Below are 20,513 nucleotides of genomic sequence, written 5' to 3'. Positions count from 1 at the left end.
TTGGAAATTTGTATTTGAATTGCACATGTCGGAAATAAACACAAACAATGTCTCTGTATGAGAAGCCAAGTTTTAAATATGAATGCAACAAACTTCAGATGCCAAAATTGTATTGCCATGTGCAATGTGTCTGTATTTATAATATGCAGACATTAAGCAAGCCCCCGAACCATAAAGGCTACAGCAAGAGGAATACATTTAATTAATGCCAGACCAGGGGAGTGGTACCACAACAGTATTGCTTCATTTCGATATCGATATCAAAGGCATCACAAAATGAAAGGCCTCTGGAAAACACAAAAATGTCCAATTTTCATTTCATAGGGGAGAGTGGGCTAAGATGAGGCAGTGGGGAAATTGACGCATCACCTCTGGGTAACCGTACAGAATTTATGTCATGTGACCCTAAACTTAGTTTTCATTCTCCATTTTCATCTTGCTGTGGAAGAAAGAACCATGAAGTGGTAAGCATATAAATTATAATCAGTCCCACATCAAAAGTAATTTATTTCAGTTTAAAAAGTTATGTTATCTGGCAGTGTGTAAAAACATGTGAGTAAATTAGCAAAAGTGTAGCTCTGGGTTTTCCTAAAATGGAGGCTGTGGTGCAAAATGAGCCAGAGCCTTGGGGGTAAGATGAACCACTGGTTTACATGAAGTAAAATATTTGGTGTTTAAATTGGTGTTGCATCCTAAAAATGAATAACTGACATTATATTTCGTATTTCAGATGTAGCATAACAGCGATCATGCCATGCAATTACAGGATAAAAACAGGGTCCCCATAGCGCTAGTAGCCCTAGCTTTTGTGAACCTACTTGTGGATGACGTAAAAGAATTTCGAGTAATTTTGAATAGCATTTTCCATACATATGTGACATGTTAGTGTTTATGTTATTGGATAAAATCGTGATTATACTGATATCCACAAAATTATGTGACATGTTGGTGTTTACATTATGTTTATAGCCTAAAAATGTTGCATTTATGCAAGGCATAGAGATGAGAGTCAACCTTGAAAATGAAAAAGATATAATCTGTGAATGTTCCTCAAAAGAATAAAAGTTTCATTCAGATTAAGATTTACATGTCTATTTCTTAATCCTAGAAATTTGGCAAACCATTTTCAGGTTTCAGAACTGAAGACAATTTAGTTGTAATATCTCTTACATGAACACCATTCAAATCAGAGAATGGGGGACTGAATTCATATTTAGATTTCAAATATTTTAAAATCTGATTAACACAATATTTTTTAAATTACCCTTAACATGGAACAAGTTGAGTCTCAAGACCACTATTTTTTGGGAGCCCATATTTTGTTGTTCATTCGTTATTCAGTTGATGGCACACATCCTGATCTATGTATGAATTACCTTTATCCCCGTCTCATTTTCCCTTGGCTATAGGTCAACTTAAGTACAAAAAAACAGCTCATCTTACACCACTCTCCCCTACAACAACCTCCGGTGCCTCTCACTTTCTCTGTTGAACTCACAGCCACTGTGAATTTCACAGCCAACCCTTAGTCCCTGTGGCGCGTGTGTTTGTATTTCTCCTCTCTCGACTGTCAAACGCAATAAACGCAATATGTGTGTCAGCGAGGAAAATGGTCGGCTTCAGCAACACAAAGGGATTAGACAAAGCTTTTAAGCACCTGGCTGGATGCATCATTTATACAAACTCTGCGCATCTCCCAAAATGTCTAGGCTTGATAAATGGACCTCTACTGATGTGCGTGTGCATGTGTGTGTGTAACGCTTCCCCCTGCACCATGCTTCAAACAGCAAAAGCTCAAACCTTTTAACGGCCAAGGTGCAAAGATGGTCTAAGGAGCAAAGGGACCGAGTTCCTGGCACCAGTGACACAGATAACTGACACTGTGCACGTTATGCACCATTTCCGTGGTGCTAATGGTTTCCTTCCAGTGGCTGTTAGCGTAAATGCGCCACCAGTGCTAGCAGACGAACACCATTGCCTCGCAGAAAGCTACTTGACTCAGTAGGCCCTGGTGGCTTCTCCTGAAGAAAAGACAGAAGACACATCAACAGCAGAGTATCCAATCCATCCAACAATTCCATCCAATTAATATGTTGCTTCAAGAGGATGGAAGGTTGGGGTGTAATTTGATTGGCTGTTGAGCTCAAATATCAACACGCTTTTGCCAGAATTACAGACTGTTGAATGCTAGTGCTAATGACTTTATCATGCAAGGGTGGTTTAGAAACCAAGCACTAGCATTAGCTAAGCACTAGCATAGTTGGTTACTAAACCACCCTTGAATGATAGGCATGTTAGGGATAAAAAGACAGTCAACGATACATATAACTTTTTATTCCACTTTTTTATTTCATGGTTTTTATGCCAATATTGCAAGTTTTTTTTTCCTTTAATGACATGGAACTGAGCAGGTGCAATATGTACAAAAAACAATCAGACAAACAAAAACAAAAAAACTATCATATGTTATCAAAAAACTGTCCCCTTGTTTCACGTTATTGCTAGAAGTTACAAACAGCACAGACTCTACTGTCAGAGGCCCTCTGAGCACTGGGTTTACTAACACACCAACAGCTCTGCTTTTACGACTAGCACGATACGCTAACTGACAGAGAGAGAGAGAGAGAGAGAGAGAGATTGCGATAGAGATGGAGATGGAGAGAGAGAGAGAGAGGGAGAGATGGAGAGAGAGAGGGAGAGATGGAGAGAAAGAGATAGAGTGAGCATGTACAAATTTTAATGAGAGCTGTGGGAAAACATGAAAAAAAGAGCAATAACAAAACACACACAAAGATGACATCCAGAGAAAGAGACTTAGAAAATGGGGTGCGAGAGTGTGAGACACAAACAAAGAGGGAAGTGAACTATAGAAAGGGACACACACACACACACACACACACACACACACACACACACACACACACACACAATGCGCCTAGTTGCAGGCATGAAAGATAAATGTTTCTTAAACTGCTCCGTGATCAGTGCCAGTTGGGCTAGATCAGACCTCCCCCCGCTACACAAACATTGGTTTTGTGGATTTATTGGATTGGCCAATGCGCAAAGATTCAGGAACATGTCTCCACATAAAAATGAATTGCTTTGTTATTCGACGATCACTGTGATGGAGAGACAGACTTCTACAGCAGCTTTGGGAAAAACAGGGTCCCCTAGGTTGGTGGAGAGGAGAAGAGGGGACAGGGGAGGAGAGGAAAGGAAAGGAGTGGAGAGAACCTGTGGAAGAGCAATCCAGAATAAGAATAAGCGACACTGATGAATGAAAAAGCATAGCGTGCATAAAAAGACGAGAGGCCGAAGTGCCGAAAGGTGAGACTAAGGCCTCTGCTACCATACGAGGCATATAGGCTCCTCGCTTTCTTCTTAGAGAGATGTGAGAAAGAGACAGATGAGAGAAGATTGATGAGAGAGATGTGAGAGAAAGAGAAAGAGAGGGGGAGAGAGAGGGAGAGATGAGTGATGAGAGAGAGATGAGAGAGAGAGAGGGGGAGAGAGAGAGAGAGAGGGGGGGGAGAGAGAGAGAGAGGGGGAGAGAGAGATGAGAGGTGAGCACAACTGTTCAGTGTAACCTCTGGTACTGAGAATGTAAGGCTGAGAAACCTCAGAGAACGCTCCATATGTCGAGTCATTTCTCTTTTTCTTCTCTGTGTTTTGTTTCTTTTTCACTTTTTTCTTTTTAAAGCTGCCCCTCACGCTGCCCTCAATAGGTCTTCTTTTAATAGCAGTGCATGAAACTCTACGTTTTTTTTTTTTAAAGACATTTGGCATATTAGAGAACATACACACAAAGACATGTTGATCAAAGCTCCTTTTTAAAAAACACAACAGCTGCTTTTGGAAGAACATACATGTTATGTAGAAAATAAAAAAGAATGAAGAGTGATAAAAAAGAGAGTTAAAATCTGTCCAAGTAGGTCTGACATAACATCCCATTTGACTGAGAAGGTGAGGAAATTAAAGTTGTTACATAGGTACTTTTGTTTAAAAATAGGCTTGTAACAGGCAATGAAAATGACTGACCCACTTTCCATCAGGCTGAGCTGAAACTAAATTTGAAATGAATTAAGTCAATTTGTGTTTTGTGATAACCCAGAGGAGTGAAAAGATGCATGACACCACCAAAGCACTGAAACTGGCGTAAACCCATGATGTGCTCCTTTTGACCGTGTGTTCTCTTCCTTTTCTACCGGTATCTTTCTACGACAGCCTGTCTTTTAGTTACCACAGGCACATCTGTAACATGGACATGTGTACACAGTGAATCCAGATCAGAACCAAATCACACGAGTCTGACAGTGGTCGATAAGAACCTTGTGACCAGCATGGTTCGGCTAAGTTGCTGAGCTCATATTGAAACCCAGGGGTCATGATTAGGTGGGGAACTACAGAGAGAACACTCTCCTGGTTCCCAGACAGCAAAAAAAACTACAAAAAGTAGCGACCGAATGTGTAAACTAAACTAGGCACAGATATACAGCCGAATAGAGAGGACCACAGAGTTTTGCAGAACCCTAAGGGTGTGAGACTTGAACTAAACATTTTTAGTGTGTTTACACATGTAAAACTGACATACTCACACTTAAGTAACTTGTAGTGCATGCACCAATCATTGGCTTTGGTAATGACACGCAGTTCTAGTGGTGGTTCTATACAAATGAGCCAGTAGTCGTACACTACATCAACTTAGAACTGGGTTGCTGAATTTGACCCCAAAGGAAACAACAGTTTCACAAAAACAGTTTAAAAAAAAAAAATCCACATATTTACTCAAGACACAAAAACCCATATCAAGATAGACAGTATGAGGCAGGTTGATAAGCAGTATGTTCTCCTACAAAATGGTTGAAACCCACCATGTAACACAGATATTGACAGCTCTCTGGGTTTGAAATGACAAGAAGAAAAGAGAAATAGAAAAGTCAGGCTCTTAGCACCGGTTCCCTCGGACACTGCCGGCAAGCTGTCACCATGGTGACTGTTTAGATATCAACTCCCAGGCCAAAAAGAGGCAACTTGGGTATAAATGCACTTAATTTATTTTGGTTGGGGGACACAAAATTAGACTGGGTGTGGGAGGGGACATATTTTATAATAATTTAAAAATAATAACAATATAACATTGTATAACGCGTCCACTGGTGTCTACATAACGGGACAAAAGTATGAGGACATATCCCTTAAAATTGATGATTTGACAAAAAGACAAGGGAATAAAAAAAAAGACAAGTCTTCATTCTTCTGAAAGAAAGTGAGGACATACATCCAAGATACCGAAGATGTAAAAAAAACTAAAAAAGAGAGAAAGAGAAAAAAAAAGAAAACACTTTCATTTTTGTTTTTCAACATTCAAGTTACAGTTTTCCCCGGAAGAGTAGGCTGTAATACTAGGATCAAGGTATTGCCTTAATATATGTTTATTTTCGTTTCGTTTCGTTTTGTTCATCCACATCTACCAGCATATAGGAAGACAGTGCAGCAGTAAATGAATAGGGAGTTTATAAAAGCGCTTGCGTGGTGTGAAAGCTGACAAGGCGAACTAGTCTTACACAAGAAGATGGACTTTTATATTTATTGTCCTTTGTGGTTTCAAAAAAATGACCACATAGATATGAGACCAGGCAGCCGGGACAGTGGTTATCACATCTAAACCAAACAGAGAGCGTGACCTATACAATATTGCTGTTCCCTACATTTTCTTTGAAAACCCCAAACACATCAATGAAAAAAAGAAAGGGATGCCTTCCTTTTACAACTTCTACTGACTGTTTTGTCTATTATTGTATCTCTTCACACACAACACAGCTAAACGACAGCAAATACAAATATGGTAGTAGCTAGCTAGTGCCTTCTGGAGAGTACGGTAGCACGTACAATGAACATCTAAATGTAGGAGAACCACAGAACATTTTTCTTCTAGGCTAGGGGCCACAAAGGTGCTGATGCTAGACTAGATTTAAAGTGTGTCAAAACACATGGAGGCAGTGCAGTGATCGTGAGCAAGACACGGACCCTGTGCTCGTGGAGACGACTGAATCCTTCTGGGAGAGAAATATCATCACCAGTAAGGATAATCCATCGACAAAATGGTTGGCTCTGCGGTTAAACGGGACAATCGCACAATCTTTTTTTTTTCGTAATCAGGCTCACAGCCTAGACATCCTGCTGGTTTTCGCGTTCATTTTAGAGTCAGTGACTAGATTTACATGCACACATTTTTTTTCTCCCATGCTGCTGGACGATTCTTTTTGGGGGGGGGGTTAAGGCCGTGCTTTCAATGAGACATTATGTGCTCGATGAAATAAAAATCAAGATTCTATCACTAGTCTTTATGGTTTTCAATAGTGTCCAGGAGTCGCCTTGACAAATTTGTAACAGGGCAGGTTTAAAGAAGCAATTCCTTGTATTGAGTTTTGTTGTTGTTGTTGTTCTGCTTTAAAGGCATTGGTTGCATAATAGCCCAGAGATCAAAAGCAGGAGCATTCTTATGACCTTTCCAGATAACGAGCTGGATATTAACGTGGATGCAAATGCTGTCCATCTCTCCATGATGGACTAGCTTGTTGATGTGTAAAAAGGTCTGGTCATCAGGACCAGACATTTCCTCGATGAAATGACATCATTACTGACAATTCAAGCTGAGACCTGCCTTTGGTATACAATGGCCTGCAACCGAGTAAACGGTAAGTTCGATAGCGGTTTCAATATTGGAGAAACGTTTACGTTGCATGTATGTGTACGTAACTATGACATAGCTTCCCCCACCTCCACATGTAACATGATTTTAAGATGTCGGCATTGGAACGTTTCATACGTGACATCTCGGCGTAACCTCCAGCCACTCGAATCGAATACAGAGTTCCGATGGGAAGGCAAGTGAGGAGCACTAAAGCAACACAGTCGAACAGGCGACCTTTTCAAGGAGCAACTGTGCTCTGAACACTCAGCTGCAGTAAGGCCACGTCAAAATGGAAGAGTCTGCCTTTGTGTTCAACGCCAGTACCTCAGCTCTTCCTTCAGTCCTGAAAAGAAACCGAAGCTGAAGGAACGAAAACAGAACTTGAGGAAGTTGAGGGATGACTAGAAAAACGAAGGCCTTGATTTTGGATTTTCTTTTTTTTTTCAAAACGTAACATTTGATACTTCCATGGTAACAAACACCAAAACAATGACATGATTGATATTGTAGATATGTGTAATTTTGAGCAGGACATGATCTCATCTCTGTGAGTGCACTGAAAGGATGGGCTAGAAGACGATACACTACTCTATGGCTAACTGTGAGGACTCAAGCACCAAAGCTAAGGCCTAGTTGAAAAATTGATAAAGAGATAGTCTGCCCGTTAACGGCATGTGTTGGTTGGAAGCCTTGCTGGACACAGAATAGAGGACTCGAGGATTTGCGGACATCTCCCTGGCTAGAGCGACATTATGCAGACTCATCTATGCTTCTTAAAGGAAATGTAGCGCACAGAGTATTGCGGGCAAGGCAGAGGCGTTGCTTAAAGCTTTTCTTCTTTTTTTTTCTTCTTCTTGTTCTTTTTTTTTTTAAAGACTTCATAAAAACACAGGATAAAAAAAGAGGACCTCTGAGTTTCTCCCAAACGCAAATTAAAAATCAATTTAAGTAAAAAACCAGAAGGAGAAAAAAAACGAAAAAAACGTCCTCCTCTTTGAAACAAAAAGTATCAAAACCTAAAATCTCCATCCGAAAGGCCAAAACCCCCACCCTTTCACCTCCTCTCAAAAAAGCAGGATTTGTTAGAGGGGAAGCTAGCTATAATACAGACACACAGGAAGGGATAGCAACCCCTGACAACGGAAGAAAAAAAAAAAAAAACATACGTTGGGACAGAAGCTCAGAGGAAGAATAGAAACTATTTGGTAACAAAAGTGTACTATATGTTTGATACAAAAAAGGTATGAAGAAAATGTACCTTTACTAAAGCTTATAGATATCCTTGGTCCATAAAAACTATGTTATTATCATCACGATTTTTATACGTGTTCCGCTAGGACTGCACCCTCCATTTGCACAATAATACATCTTGCCCTTTACAGAAATAAAAAAACATAAAAAGACAAAGGATAAAAACAAACAAAACAGAAATGAGAAATGATAAAAACAGAAAGGGAAAAAAAGCGCAAAAATAGACTTTTCTTTTTAAACAAAGATTTGTACATGGCTGATGTATCATTGCCGTGGCAACGTTTCACGGGCCTATCACAGGCGCTGGTGCTCTTGGCCAAGGGGAAGCTCCTTTCACGAGAGGGAGGTGGGTGGGGGAAGAGTCAACCACCTGCACCAGATGGGCGTGTCTCTTTAACGTGTGCCAATAGAGGGCGCTGTCGAACACCACTCAACCATGACGACGACAACAAATTCCCCGGACTCCGCGGAACTCCACCGCTCCGTCCACTCATGACTCCTTTTTCATTTTTCCACATTCACTTGTTTTTTTCCCCAGTTAAGGTTCTCCACCAAACTCAATATGCAGCACTTGTTTCTTTTTTTTTTTTAAGAAGTCAGTATTCTTAGTCTTTTTTTTTCTTTGATGTTCGTTTGTTCCGTGTAGCAGGGGGGTGTGTGCATATATGTACACCCATATGAACCATGAACTCACACCCACCGCCACCACCACCACCGCCACACACTCTTACTCTCAGTGTGTGCGTGCGCGCGTGTGTGTGTGTTAGGACACCACAGCCGCCGCGGCAGACGACGCAGACGATGGTACCCCTCCGCTGGTTCCGGATCCGTAGGGCCCCGTGTCGGGCCCTCCGCTGTTTGGCCCCCCAGGGCCCATGCTGTTGGGTGTGCTGGCCCCAGAGAGCAGTCTGCTGTTGTCGCCAGACCTCAGGATGGCCCCGGCGGCGCTGCAGTGTGGTCGGGGGCCCGGCTCGGGCGTGTAAGTGAACGTGAGTGAGGTGGAGTAGATGATGCCGTCGTTGCGCACCAACGTCACGGGCACCTGCACCGGCTGCCGTACCCAGCGCCAGCCCTCCCGGAAGGCGGAGATGTCGGGCACCACGCACAGCATGCTCTCCGCACACCTGGGAAAGGATGGAGAGACAAAAACAGGTGAGGTATTAAAACAGAGAGAGAGAGAGAGAGAAAGAAAGAGAGAGAGAGGGAGAGGGAGAGAGAGAGTGGGGGGGTGAAAAGGGAGAGAGTGAGAGAGAGCTTGCTATGAACTATACTTGCCATCTCTAGCTTGGGGAACCATCTGAACAACTGTAAGTTGCTAGCCTGTGTTATATGAACTAATTTGAATATACAGTGAATATACCTGTGTTAATAGGAAGATGCACAGGCACTCATAGGGTTTCTACCATCAGAGCTTTTTAAAAAGCCTAGTTATCTTGTGCTGAGAGAGAGAGTGAGAGGGTGGGGGTGATGTCACACAGTGGGTAGATGAAGAGATGAGAGTGAGAAGAGAAGAATTTAACGAGCGACAGAAATGGTTCAATGGACGTGTCAGAACATAGAAAAGGACAGGGAGACGGGGTTAGGAGAGCGAGGAAGGCAGAGAGAAGGCATGTCCTCCGGGGAGTGGGAAAGCGAGAAGTGAGAGTGTGAAAACAGGGTGAGTAAAGGCAATAAGAGTGATAGAGACTCACAAGGGAGAAAGACGGACACGAGAGGAGAGAGAAAGATGGCGAGAAACGAGAGAGAAAGAAAGAAGGACACAAGAGGAGAGAGAAAGATGGAGAGGAGAGGAGAGAGACAGAGGAATGGAGGTGAGAAAGGCTGGGCTGATAGACAGAAAAAATAAAAAAGGTAGTGATTGGTCAGTGACTTCCACCAGCGTCAACCGAACCATACGGTCCACTTGAGCAGGCAGTCTTTGTTGACGTGCATCGCAGCTCCCTGCCTTGTCCCTGCCTTGCTTGAATAACCAAGCCACACACGTTAAGTCACTTAACATGTCTGAAACTCCATATGATTCACCTTCATAAAACCTCCTGTTTGGGTGACCTGTGACCTGTGCTCCCCCAGCAGCCCCTGATAAAAACAGGAACGTTATCTGAAACTGAACAGTCCTTTTTATCCTTTTATTATATATTGTTTTTGCTTAAAGTGTCTTTTTTTTATGCAGAGCTGGAAGGAAAGAGCATTTAGCGTTTTACTGGTGGAGGTTCGTCTGATGTGATCTAATTGCTAGCTTAGCATGTCAGTCACAGTTTTGAACAGTGAGGGTTTAAGTGGCCTGGTGTGTTTGTCTCACTCGGTTTCCTTCTTTCATGTGGGGCTGGACAATGGGGTTGGCCAACCCCGCAGGCTCTAACTAGCCAGGGTGTCATGTAAACACGAGACAAGGACCACACATCGCATGTGCCAGGGCTTAGAGATTTGACGTATACTGCTTTGTGTGAGAGTGCTTCGTCAGAAAGAGGGGAAATAAGTAAGTGCACAAAATAAAGAGTGTCAACATGGGAATTAAAATGAGTGTTTACGTGTGGTACAAAGAAAGAGTGGTGAGTGAGTGAGTGAGTGAGTGAGTGAGTGAGTGAGTGAGTGAGTGAGTGAGTGAGTGAGTGAGTGAGTGAGTGAGTGAGTGAGTGAGTGAGTGAGTGAGTGAGTGAGTGAGTGAGTGAGTGAGTGAGTGAGTGAGTGAGTGAGTGAGTGAGTGAGTGAGTGAGTGAGTGAGTGAGTGAGTGAGTGAGTGAGTGAGTGAGTGAGTGTGTGTGTGTGTGTGTGTGAGTGTGTGAGTGTGTGAGTGTGTGTGTGTGTGTGAGTGTGAGTGTGAGAGTGTATTGTACCTGTACATGGTCTCTGCCTCCACATCACCGAACCACACCCTCAGGTTTGGAGTGAAATTCTGACCGGTGAGCTCGAGCATAGCCACATCACCACCACCGTTGAGCTGAAAACCCCAAAAGAGAATCGGTGAGTGTGTCTGTGTGTCTGTAACATTATAAAATGTTTGAATCTTTTACACTATGTTGTAGAGTTCATGGCATGCAACATCTCTATGAGCATTATTTCAACAAAAAGTCCTTAGCTTGAGCTCTGTGTCCGTGCTTGCGTGTTCCTTAAATTTGTTTGTCTGTGTGCGTGTGTGAAAGCCAAGGGTGATGGTGAGTGGGTGTGTGTGTATGTGCTTGCGTGTGTGTGTATGTGTGTGAGTGAGTGAGTGTGTGTGTGTTACCTGTAAGCTCTCCACCACAGGCACAGGTGTGACCGGTGAGTGGACAGGACCCATGCCCTCATAGAAGGTGTACTCCGCCTTGTCCGTGCTGATGATTGTCCAGGAGGCGCCGTCGTTGATCATCTCCTTGTTTGGTTCCTTTGGGCATGGAGTGGCCTTGGAGACACACACACACACACACACACACACACACACACACACACACACACACACACACACACAGACACAGACACAGACACACACACAGACACACACACACACACACACACACGTCAGAAACAGCAACACCTACCAAAATGCATCTAGCCATATATACAAATAAACTGTCTTGTAGACTATGTGAGTTAAGATGTATTCTCTTTATGAACAATGATCAGCAAGTAGTCCCCCCAAGCATCTATATTGTACAATTGTTAAAATAAGACCGAATAAAGGAATATCAATTTCCTAATAGGTAATCTGTGACAGGACATCTTCTGTAAGATACTTAAGTCGTAAACAGCTTGTTTACGTCTGGTTTGAAATGATTATTTCTTCTTGTTTTGTGTTGTTAAATCAAACAAATCTCTTTCATCCTCAAGCAATCAGAATACTGCGGTCACTGAATTATCAACTACTTTAACTCTTTACAGTTTCTAAGCGTGGCATTAAGCTGTGTGATTTGATGATTTCCTTTCACTAAATGGTTGAAAGGTCGATTAATAAGCTCCTCTTCGCAGCGAGTGAGTCTAGATCATGAGGGAGCACTATTCCATTCATATCCAAATATCACAGTTGAATTCAAAACTTTCCCTCCCTCTTCCTCCCTTTACTGAAGTCCTGGCGAAGGAACTGATCCGGCTCCCCACTCCTGGTGAGTCACGGTACTCATCATGTTCCCCTTCAAATTACATGTTTTCAGGCAAATGCACCAAAAATATCCACCGGCACAGCACCAACTCATCATGCTGGCCGTCTCCATCTCCTCTAGAGCCCTACTCCAGGAAGCCTGACTCAAACTTCTTCAAACCTAATTAGATGACGGTGCTGCAAACATTGGAAGGCAAAGATAACGTTCTTCGGTCGGCACGGCAACGTTAATCTGGAGATAACGACGCATGCAGGTTTCCGACCGCGAGGGGAGCAAAGTGGTGATTCACCGAATGACTGACAGCTGGGTGTTATCGGCCATCTTGCCTTGATGAGGTTTAACTCATGCTGCAGAACACGGCAGCGCTGCCCAGTAAAAGTGAACATCACATCAGCACTCAAGACCAAACAACAACACAGCAGTGTGGGCACATGCTCAGGCATATTAGCCAGATTTATGAAGTTTGCCTGGGAATCAACCATACCCACCATACAGCATGGTGCTGAACTAAAACAGCTGAAGCCTTGGGTTATGTGCAGTGGCTCTTCTGTAGCATTTTCAATTTTAAGTATGGAAACTGCATTCAGACCTGTCCTTTGAATAGCATTGTGAGGTGAGCAGTGGCGCTATCTGATGGCAGACGCCATTATTGAGTGTGGACGATGCAGCTCTTGCACCTGAACAGGTACAGACGCCTGAGGCTACTGGAGTGGAAAAGGCCATTTCTTCAAACAGCATCCGACTGAAATACCTTCAATTCTCCAATACAACACCTTTGACTACCCACACTGAAGTATGTTGCATGGCAACGCGAGACCTTTTATGTGCAACAAGCAGCGACTGGCAAGTGATATGAAGCAAGGAAGAGCAAGAAAGTGGAGAGTTAATTAATTAATGTGTGTGAGATTGTGTTTGTTTTAACCACACACACGCGTTTTATGATTGTGTATTTATTTTTATGTTTCTATATTTTATAGGTTTCTACTCTATGTTCTAGGCTTTTTCATGGGAATGAAGTGTATTGAATTAAATTGAACGACTTGGAAAGAGAGACAGACAGACAGACAGACAGAGAGAGAACAAGACAGAGAGAGAGAGAACCGACAGAGAGAGAGAACCAGACAGAGAGAGAGAGAGAGACAGAGAGAGAGAGAACCAGACAGAGAGAGCGAGAGAGAGACAAGACAGAGAGAGAGAACCAGACAGAGAGAGAGAGAACCAGACAGAGAGAGAGAGAGAGAGAGAGAGAGAGAAAAGACAGAGAGAGAGAGAGAAAAGACAGAGAGAGAGAGAGAGAGAGAGAGAGAGAGAGAACCAGACAGAGAGAGAGAGAGAGAGAGAGCACTCACTTGGAATTGGATGATCCTCTCTTGGGAAAGGCACAGGTACATGCGCTCCGTGTCCTTCAGGTAGAAGGCACACTTGTGGAGCTGTGAGACGGGGTCGTCTGCATCAAGCAGGGCTGTCTGCTTATCCACCTTACGGATGATCTGATGGGGGGGGGGGGGAGGCTGGTATGTTATCAAAGACCTCAAAGTCAAGTACTCTAATAATGTGAAGGAGAGACTAATGAAATGAGGCAAGCTAGGAAAGAGCATATGAAGGAGAGGAGGAGGCAGGGTGTATATGTGAGGAGGCTGAGGGAAGAGTGGGATGCTTAACTAAAGACAGTGAGAAAATAGAACAACGAGCCAGAGAGAGAGAAAGAAAGAAAGAGAGAGAAATGGAGGTGGGCTGTACCAGTCGTGGCAGTGCCATTCCTGTGACCGAGCACACCAGTTTGACTGTCTGGCCGTAGTGGATGTAACCGTCTCGCACCGTAAACTCCTCCCCTTCGGACTCCTCATCATCCACTGGTCAGATACACACACACACACACACACAAAGACTTAGTTGGCAGCTCAGTAGAAGGATGCAAGCTTGTCTGTGTATTTATGTCAGTTGATTGAGAGTGGGATGTAGGCAGCACTCCTGCACTGTAGGTGCCAGAAGTGGCATATAAATGTGGCATAGACATATGTAAGTGTGTGTGTCTGTCTGTGTGTAAATGTGTGTGTCTGTCTGTGTGTAAATGTGTGTGTATGTGTGTATGTGTGTATGTGTGTGTGTGTGTATGTGTGTGTGTGTGTCTGTGTGGGAGATATAGATACACAGAGATCACAGGTGGCACTATGTGGAATGCGAGTGAGTCTGTGTGTCTGTGTATGTCACCATGTGAATCACTGTGTGTGTGTGTGTGTGTGAGTGTGAGTGTGAGTGTGAGTGTGAGTGTGAGTGTGAGTGTGAGTGTGAGTGTGAGTGTGAGTGTGAGTGTGAGTGTGAGTGTGAGTCAGTGCGGGCACATGATGGCAGCACTCCGACCCCATCCAGTTCTCTCCATGGGGTCTCCATGGGGGGTTAACTGCTCTATCTCAAAGCACATGGCAGTGACCAATCTAGATCTTGGCCGCGTCAGTTCAAATCAAATGCGGAATGTTTACATCTGCTACCGTTGATTATACAGTAAATACGTTGTGAAATGAAACAAAAACACACCACAGTTAAAGTTGTATTAGTATTGATTGATTCACATTGATATGAATGGATTACATGACTAACAACTGGTGGAAAGTAATATGAAAATATTTGTTCACTGAATTAGTGTTCTGTCCCAAACAGTTTCAGTTTCGCTTTCAGTATTTCAACGTGAATGAGAGGGAGCACAAGAACTGAGCGTCTAGCAGCGTTTATCATATCATATACATTATATATGATGCATTTATATGTCTGTGGGCACGATCTCAAGCACGTGCAAAAGTTGTTGTTGTCCAATTTGAATCAGATACGACAGACACATGCGCGCCCAGTCCAATTACCAGCGGAATCGAATCGTGTGTCCAGGGGTTTACATCGGAGTCCAGTCGGACTCAAGTCGGACACAATGAATCTAGTTCTGGGGAGACACATGTGTCCAATATCCAATTTAAATCGGACTGAAAATTGGACACATGTGTGAGACTGAGTGTGAGTGTGAGTGTGAGTGTGAGTGTGAGTGTGAGTGTGAGTGTGAGTGTGAGTGTGAGTGTGAGTGTGTGTGTCAGACAGACTTACGGAGGTGGATGTAGAAGGCCCCCCACTGCTGTGAGCTGGCGTGGAAGTTACCTCCCTCCACGTGGAGGTAGCGCGTGCTGACTGTCTGAGACCTCAGCCTGTTAAACAACGCCACCTTAGTGCCCGATGCTATACACACTGCAGACATAGAAAGAGAGAGAGAAAGAGAAAAAGAAAGAGAAGGTGAGGGGGGGTTAAAAGGGAGAAAGAGGAAGAGAAAGAAAGCAAGATGTTGACAGACAGAAAAAGAAAAGGGTGAGAGAAAGGGGAGAGAGATCTAACAGAAAGAGAGATAGGGGGAGGGAGGGAGGGAAAGGGAAACAAGATTTCAGAGAAATAGGGCGAATGAAAAGAGGGAGAGCACAGAGAAGGAGAGAAAAACAGAGAGTGCCAGTCAGACAACATGTCAAGCACCTGAGCAGAATCACATGAAATATAAACCATTCCTCTTGAGAACACTGGTGACCTGACCGCAGCCATACTCTTATGTGAGTGCTGACACACAAACAACCCTGGAGCGGAAAAAAATAAACAACAGCAGCAAACAGAAACTGCCAAAACAAACAAGCATACAAAAAAGAAAAACACTGAGCCAAGTAAAAATACGCCGCCAGACTGTCAAGCCAGTCAGGACAGGAGCGGCAAACTGGCATGGCCACTACGGGATATGGGCCAAAGAAAAAGGCAGAGGTCATTCACAGGCCACAGCGCTCACTCACTTTGTGCGGGAGTATAGCACCACCTGGTGGTGCAATTGATTAACCCATAGCCAATGCTTTCTGTGACTGACTAATGATACAAGGCTGATTTAGTGGTTCACATCCAAAATGTGGAGTGAAATGTTTGTAATTCATCACATAACAGCTATATACAAGATATGTCTGTGCTTCTCTGCTGAGCTCCTGGAACTATCCAGTTTGAAATGCTGCAAGTAAATCTTCATATTCTGATCAGGAAAATGCGCATCCGTCGTGCCAATTGATCACTAAAACTGAAGAGAACAAGTAATCAATTCTAGACTATGTCTTTCAATAAAGAAATTGCAACAAAGGCACTGTTACTGTGTTCTGTGTTCCAATCATTAGGTCACTGTGTTGATAGAAGGTCAGACATTAAAATCAATCAGCACACACACATTACACCAAAAGTGGGGAAATGAAAAAAGGCTTTAAAGTGACGGTGTGTGTGTGTATGTGTGTGTGTCTTGTCTGTGTTTGAAACAGCACATATCTGCGTATGTAAAACTGTATGTATAAGAAAGTTACAGCAGACAGTGTGTGTGTGTGTTGGTGTGAGAGAGAGTCCTTGTGCTGACCGAACTCACGGTCTGCATTCTTGAGCGACTGCTTCTTTTTGGAGGGTTTGGAGATGACTTTGATCCTCCTGCTGAGGAAGACGCCGATGTCGGAGCTGTTGCCATAGAACATCTTGACCGACAGCATGAAGTGCTTTCTCTTGTCCGAGTCGGATATGTACAACGTTTTGGCTGTGCAATAGTTCTATAGGGAAATAGGACAGAAGACAGAAGAAAATAAATCAAGTTGTAGATGACGTTAAACCTGAATCTGTTACCTACTTGACTTTACCAATGCAACTGGGGGTTCATTTACTTTTGCACATACACTAATTCCATGTTTTATGTAGTTTTGTAAGCTACTCACACAATAACCTCTAAACAAGTTCATGCAATTGATAAACATAAACCTGACATTTCATATATGGAAAACTGGTGATGATAAAATAGGAAAATCATGGTAAAACAACAGAAAACTCTAAACTGCTCATGGGGTTCACATACTTTCAAGCAGCACAGTATATAATTGCCAACAAATAGCACATTACTGTACAGAATTAAAAGGCTATAAACACCTCGAAAATATCAAACCTAACGACGGCACAGGATCAAACTAGCTCTAGCCCACTGGCATTCAGGGTGGGGCCCATGTGTCCCCTTCGGGTATCACTAGGGGCCTTTAGGGTCTCTCAAGGGTCATTCCTGGAGCAGCAGGTCTTACTTCACGCAGGATTTTGTTAATTTTACATGTATACGCAAGCAACAACATGAGCTTCTTTTATAAACATGTACTTTGCATTTATTTACAAAGTTAAGAATACGTTTGAAAACAATGCTGTATGAGTATCAGCATTTAGAACAGAAAAGGGTTGTACACCATATAGGGAAAATAATCTAATTGCGATTTAATTTTTTCCCCCAAATATTGCGATTGCGATTTAATATGCAATTTTTAAATTTTATCCTCCTTTTTTTCCAACAAATCATAATGAATGATTTAAATATGACCAACACAATATTAGATACAGCGGGTAAAATAAGTATTGAACACGTCACCATTTTTCTCAGTAAATATATTTCCAAAGGTGGTATTGACATGAAATTTTCACCAGATGTTTGTAACAACCCAGGTAATCCAAACATACAAAGAAACCAAAACAAATTAGTTCAGAAATTAAGTTATGTCTAATAATATGAAATGACACAGGATAAAAGTATTGAACACGCTTACTGATATTTATTGAATACTTTGTACAAAAGCCTTTGACAGCTTCAAGACGCTTCCTGTATGGAGAAACTACTTGTATGCATTGCTCAGATGTGAGTTTGACCCATTCTTCAACACAAAAAGGCTTCAATTCTTGAAAGATCCCTGGGCCTCTTCTATGAACTCTGATCTTCAGTTCTTTCCATAGATTTTCAATTGGATTCAAGTCAGGTGATTGGTTTGGCCATTCTAGCAGCTTTATTTTCTTTCTCTGAAACCAATTGAGAGTTTCCTTGGCTGTTCATTGTCTTGCTGAAATGTCCACCCTCGTTTCATCTTCATCATCCTGGTAGATGGCAGCAGATTTTAATTTAGAATGTCTTGATACATTTTTTCCATTCATCCTTGCTTCAATTGTGTGACATTTGCCAGTACCATATGCTGAAAAGCAGTCCCACACCATGATGTTCCCACCTTCAAACTTCACTGTTGGGATGATGTGCAGTGCCATGTCTCCTACAAACATGGTGTGCATTATGTCATCCAAAGAGTTAAATTTTGCTCTCATCTGACCAGACCATATTCTCCCAGTATTTCACAGGCTTGTCCAAATTTCGTGCTGCGAACTTTAAACGAGCTTCAACATGCTTTTTCTTCAGCAATGGAGTCTTATGTGGAGAGCGTGCATACAGGCCATGGGGGTTGAGTGCATTACTTATTGTTTTCTATTAAACAACTGTACCTGCAAATTCCAGGTCTTACTGAAGCTCTCCACGAGTGGTCCTTGGCTCTTTGACAACTCTTCTGATAATTCTTTTCACTCCTCTGTCAGAAATCTTGCGAGGAGCACCTGGTCGTGGCCAGTCTATGGTGAAATGATGTTCTTTCCACTTCCAGATTATGGCCCGAAACAGTGCTCACTGGAATATTCAGAAGTTTAGAAATGCATCTGTAACCAATACCATGAGTATGTCTTGCAACAATAAGGTTGCAAAGGTCTTGAGAGAGCTCTTTGCTTTTACCAATCATGAGTTGCTTCTTGTGTGACACCTTGGTAATGAGACACCTTTTTATAGGCCATCAGTTGGGATATTAATTTGCACTGACTAGGGGCCAGATTGCCTTCTAATTACTGAAAGATTCCAGCTGTTTTTTTGGCTTTCCATGCCTTTTTGCACCTCCCTTTCTTCATGTGTTCAATACTTTTTTCCTGTGTTATTTCACATTAATACACATTACTTAATTTCTGAATGTATTTGTTTTTTTTTCTTTGTATGTATGGATTACTTGGGTTGTTACCAACATGTGGTGACAATTTCATGACAATAGCACCTTTGGAAATATATTGACTGAGAAAAATGGCGACGTGTTCAATACTTATTTCACCCGCTGTACATTAAGGGTAAATATAAATTTCCCACAATTTACATTTTGATTTAACTGCTCACTACAGAATCAAGAACAAATTGGAGCCTTTGCCACTGTTTATTTAAGTAATAAAAAAGTCATTGTAAGAATAAACACAACGGTTAGAAAATCGCGTTTTATCACATCCCGATTTAATCGCAAATGCAATTTATCGTTCAGCCCTAACACCATCATAATAAATAAGTTTAAATAGAGTCGTAAGCAGTGATCATTGGGGTCCACGGAGCGTTTTTGAACCATACCATCACTGGCATGCACTGCCTGCTACATTTTGATTGGCCATTGGCAACCATTTTGTTAAGAAAGCCAAGTGGAATTTCATGAGATGTGAGCAAATGTTGGCAAGTATAAGCATACCAAATTTCCAAATTGTAGTGTAAGCGGTTCTTGAGATATTGAAATGTGTCAGATACAGCACCCCCCTATGGATATAATTTCCCAACATTTGGTGTGCATTCGAAGAATGTTGTAGTGATGTAGCTTGTCAACTTTTGTGATGTTTGAACATTTACATCTCAAAATAGTGGCTAGTGAAGCGCTGGATTTTAGCATTGAGCATCGAGCATTATCCACTAGGTGGTGCCACTCCACAATTGAGTTGTATTGAGCTACGGTCATGTGTCTCCAAGAGGCCAGTGTGCCATACAAATTTAAAAAAAAATGGCGTAACAAAGTGCCTTGAGCTTACCCCACTTTAGAGGGTGCTACTGCTAGTATATGATAACAGAAGAAAAATATGTTTTTTTGACAAACACTGCCATGCAGCGGCAGTCGTAATGAAGGCGTTCCTGAAGCATCACGTAAGGGAATGGAAATGGCAGCTGTGTCCCTCATAGGCCACATAAACCAGAATCAGATGAGTCAAAGGAATTCCCCTCTGTGTTTTTAGCTTCTCAGTGTAATCACACAGCCCTCATTCAAAGCACGACTAGGGTTTATTTACGCTTCGGGGCTGCTGTTTCACTGCCTATGGCAGGGACTGGTGCTAAGCCTTCTCTCAACCAAGGGCTCTTTGTAATTACATAACTGCACATGTAATTATATACTGCACACTGTGCAGGACTGTTCCCAGCCAAGTAAATGTATGTTTATCTAGTTTATGTCCGAGGAATTATCTCCTTGTCAGAGACACAAGAAACAGGATATACACTCTATGATCTTCTGAGCTGGAAGCAGAAAGAGTGTGTGCTTGTGCAAGAACATCTGGGCTTACATGCGCATGCATGACTTGCATGAATATGTGTATATTTATACACATGTTCATCCCTATCTCTATTAGCTCAAAAAACTCATAAACCCTATAGGTTGGTGTGTTTTTATGTGTATGTGAGTGTGTGTGTGTGTATGGGTATGTGTGTGTGTGTGTGTGTGTGTGTGTGAGCACATCATGTGTGAGCGTGTATGTTATGTGTGAGTGCATATGTTAGGTGTGAGAGCGTATGTGCGTCTGTCTGTGTGTGTGTGTGTGTGTGTGCC

The 20,513-nt window shown here is 42.5% G+C and overlaps 1 protein-coding gene across 1 annotated transcript in view; it reads right to left on the bottom strand.

Annotated features, from left to right (window-relative positions):
• Window positions 1–2,417: 2,417 nt before the first annotated feature.
• Window positions 2,418–20,513, bottom strand: part of rbpjb (recombination signal binding protein for immunoglobulin kappa J region b) — a 58,775-nt gene continuing 40,679 nt past the window's right edge. Inside the window, exons 5-11 of the mRNA XM_080859857.1 lie at window positions 16,433–16,607; window positions 15,109–15,246; window positions 13,759–13,871; window positions 13,368–13,508; window positions 11,169–11,324; window positions 10,780–10,883; window positions 2,418–9,069 (exon numbers count right to left, since the gene is read on the bottom strand). Coding sequence (XP_080715983.1) covers window positions 8,709–9,069; window positions 10,780–10,883; window positions 11,169–11,324; window positions 13,368–13,508; window positions 13,759–13,871; window positions 15,109–15,246; window positions 16,433–16,607 — 1,188 coding nt within the window. The 3' untranslated portion in view covers window positions 2,418–8,708. The remainder of the gene's footprint in view (window positions 9,070–10,779; window positions 10,884–11,168; window positions 11,325–13,367; window positions 13,509–13,758; window positions 13,872–15,108; window positions 15,247–16,432; window positions 16,608–20,513) is intronic.

This window comes from Sprattus sprattus (genome assembly GCF_963457725.1).
Source record: "Sprattus sprattus genome assembly, chromosome: 21".
NCBI classification, from domain to species: domain Eukaryota; kingdom Metazoa; phylum Chordata; class Actinopteri; order Clupeiformes; family Clupeidae; genus Sprattus; species Sprattus sprattus.
The sequence above is the reverse complement of the archived record's forward strand: the minus strand, read 5'-3'. Positions and strand labels throughout refer to the sequence as shown.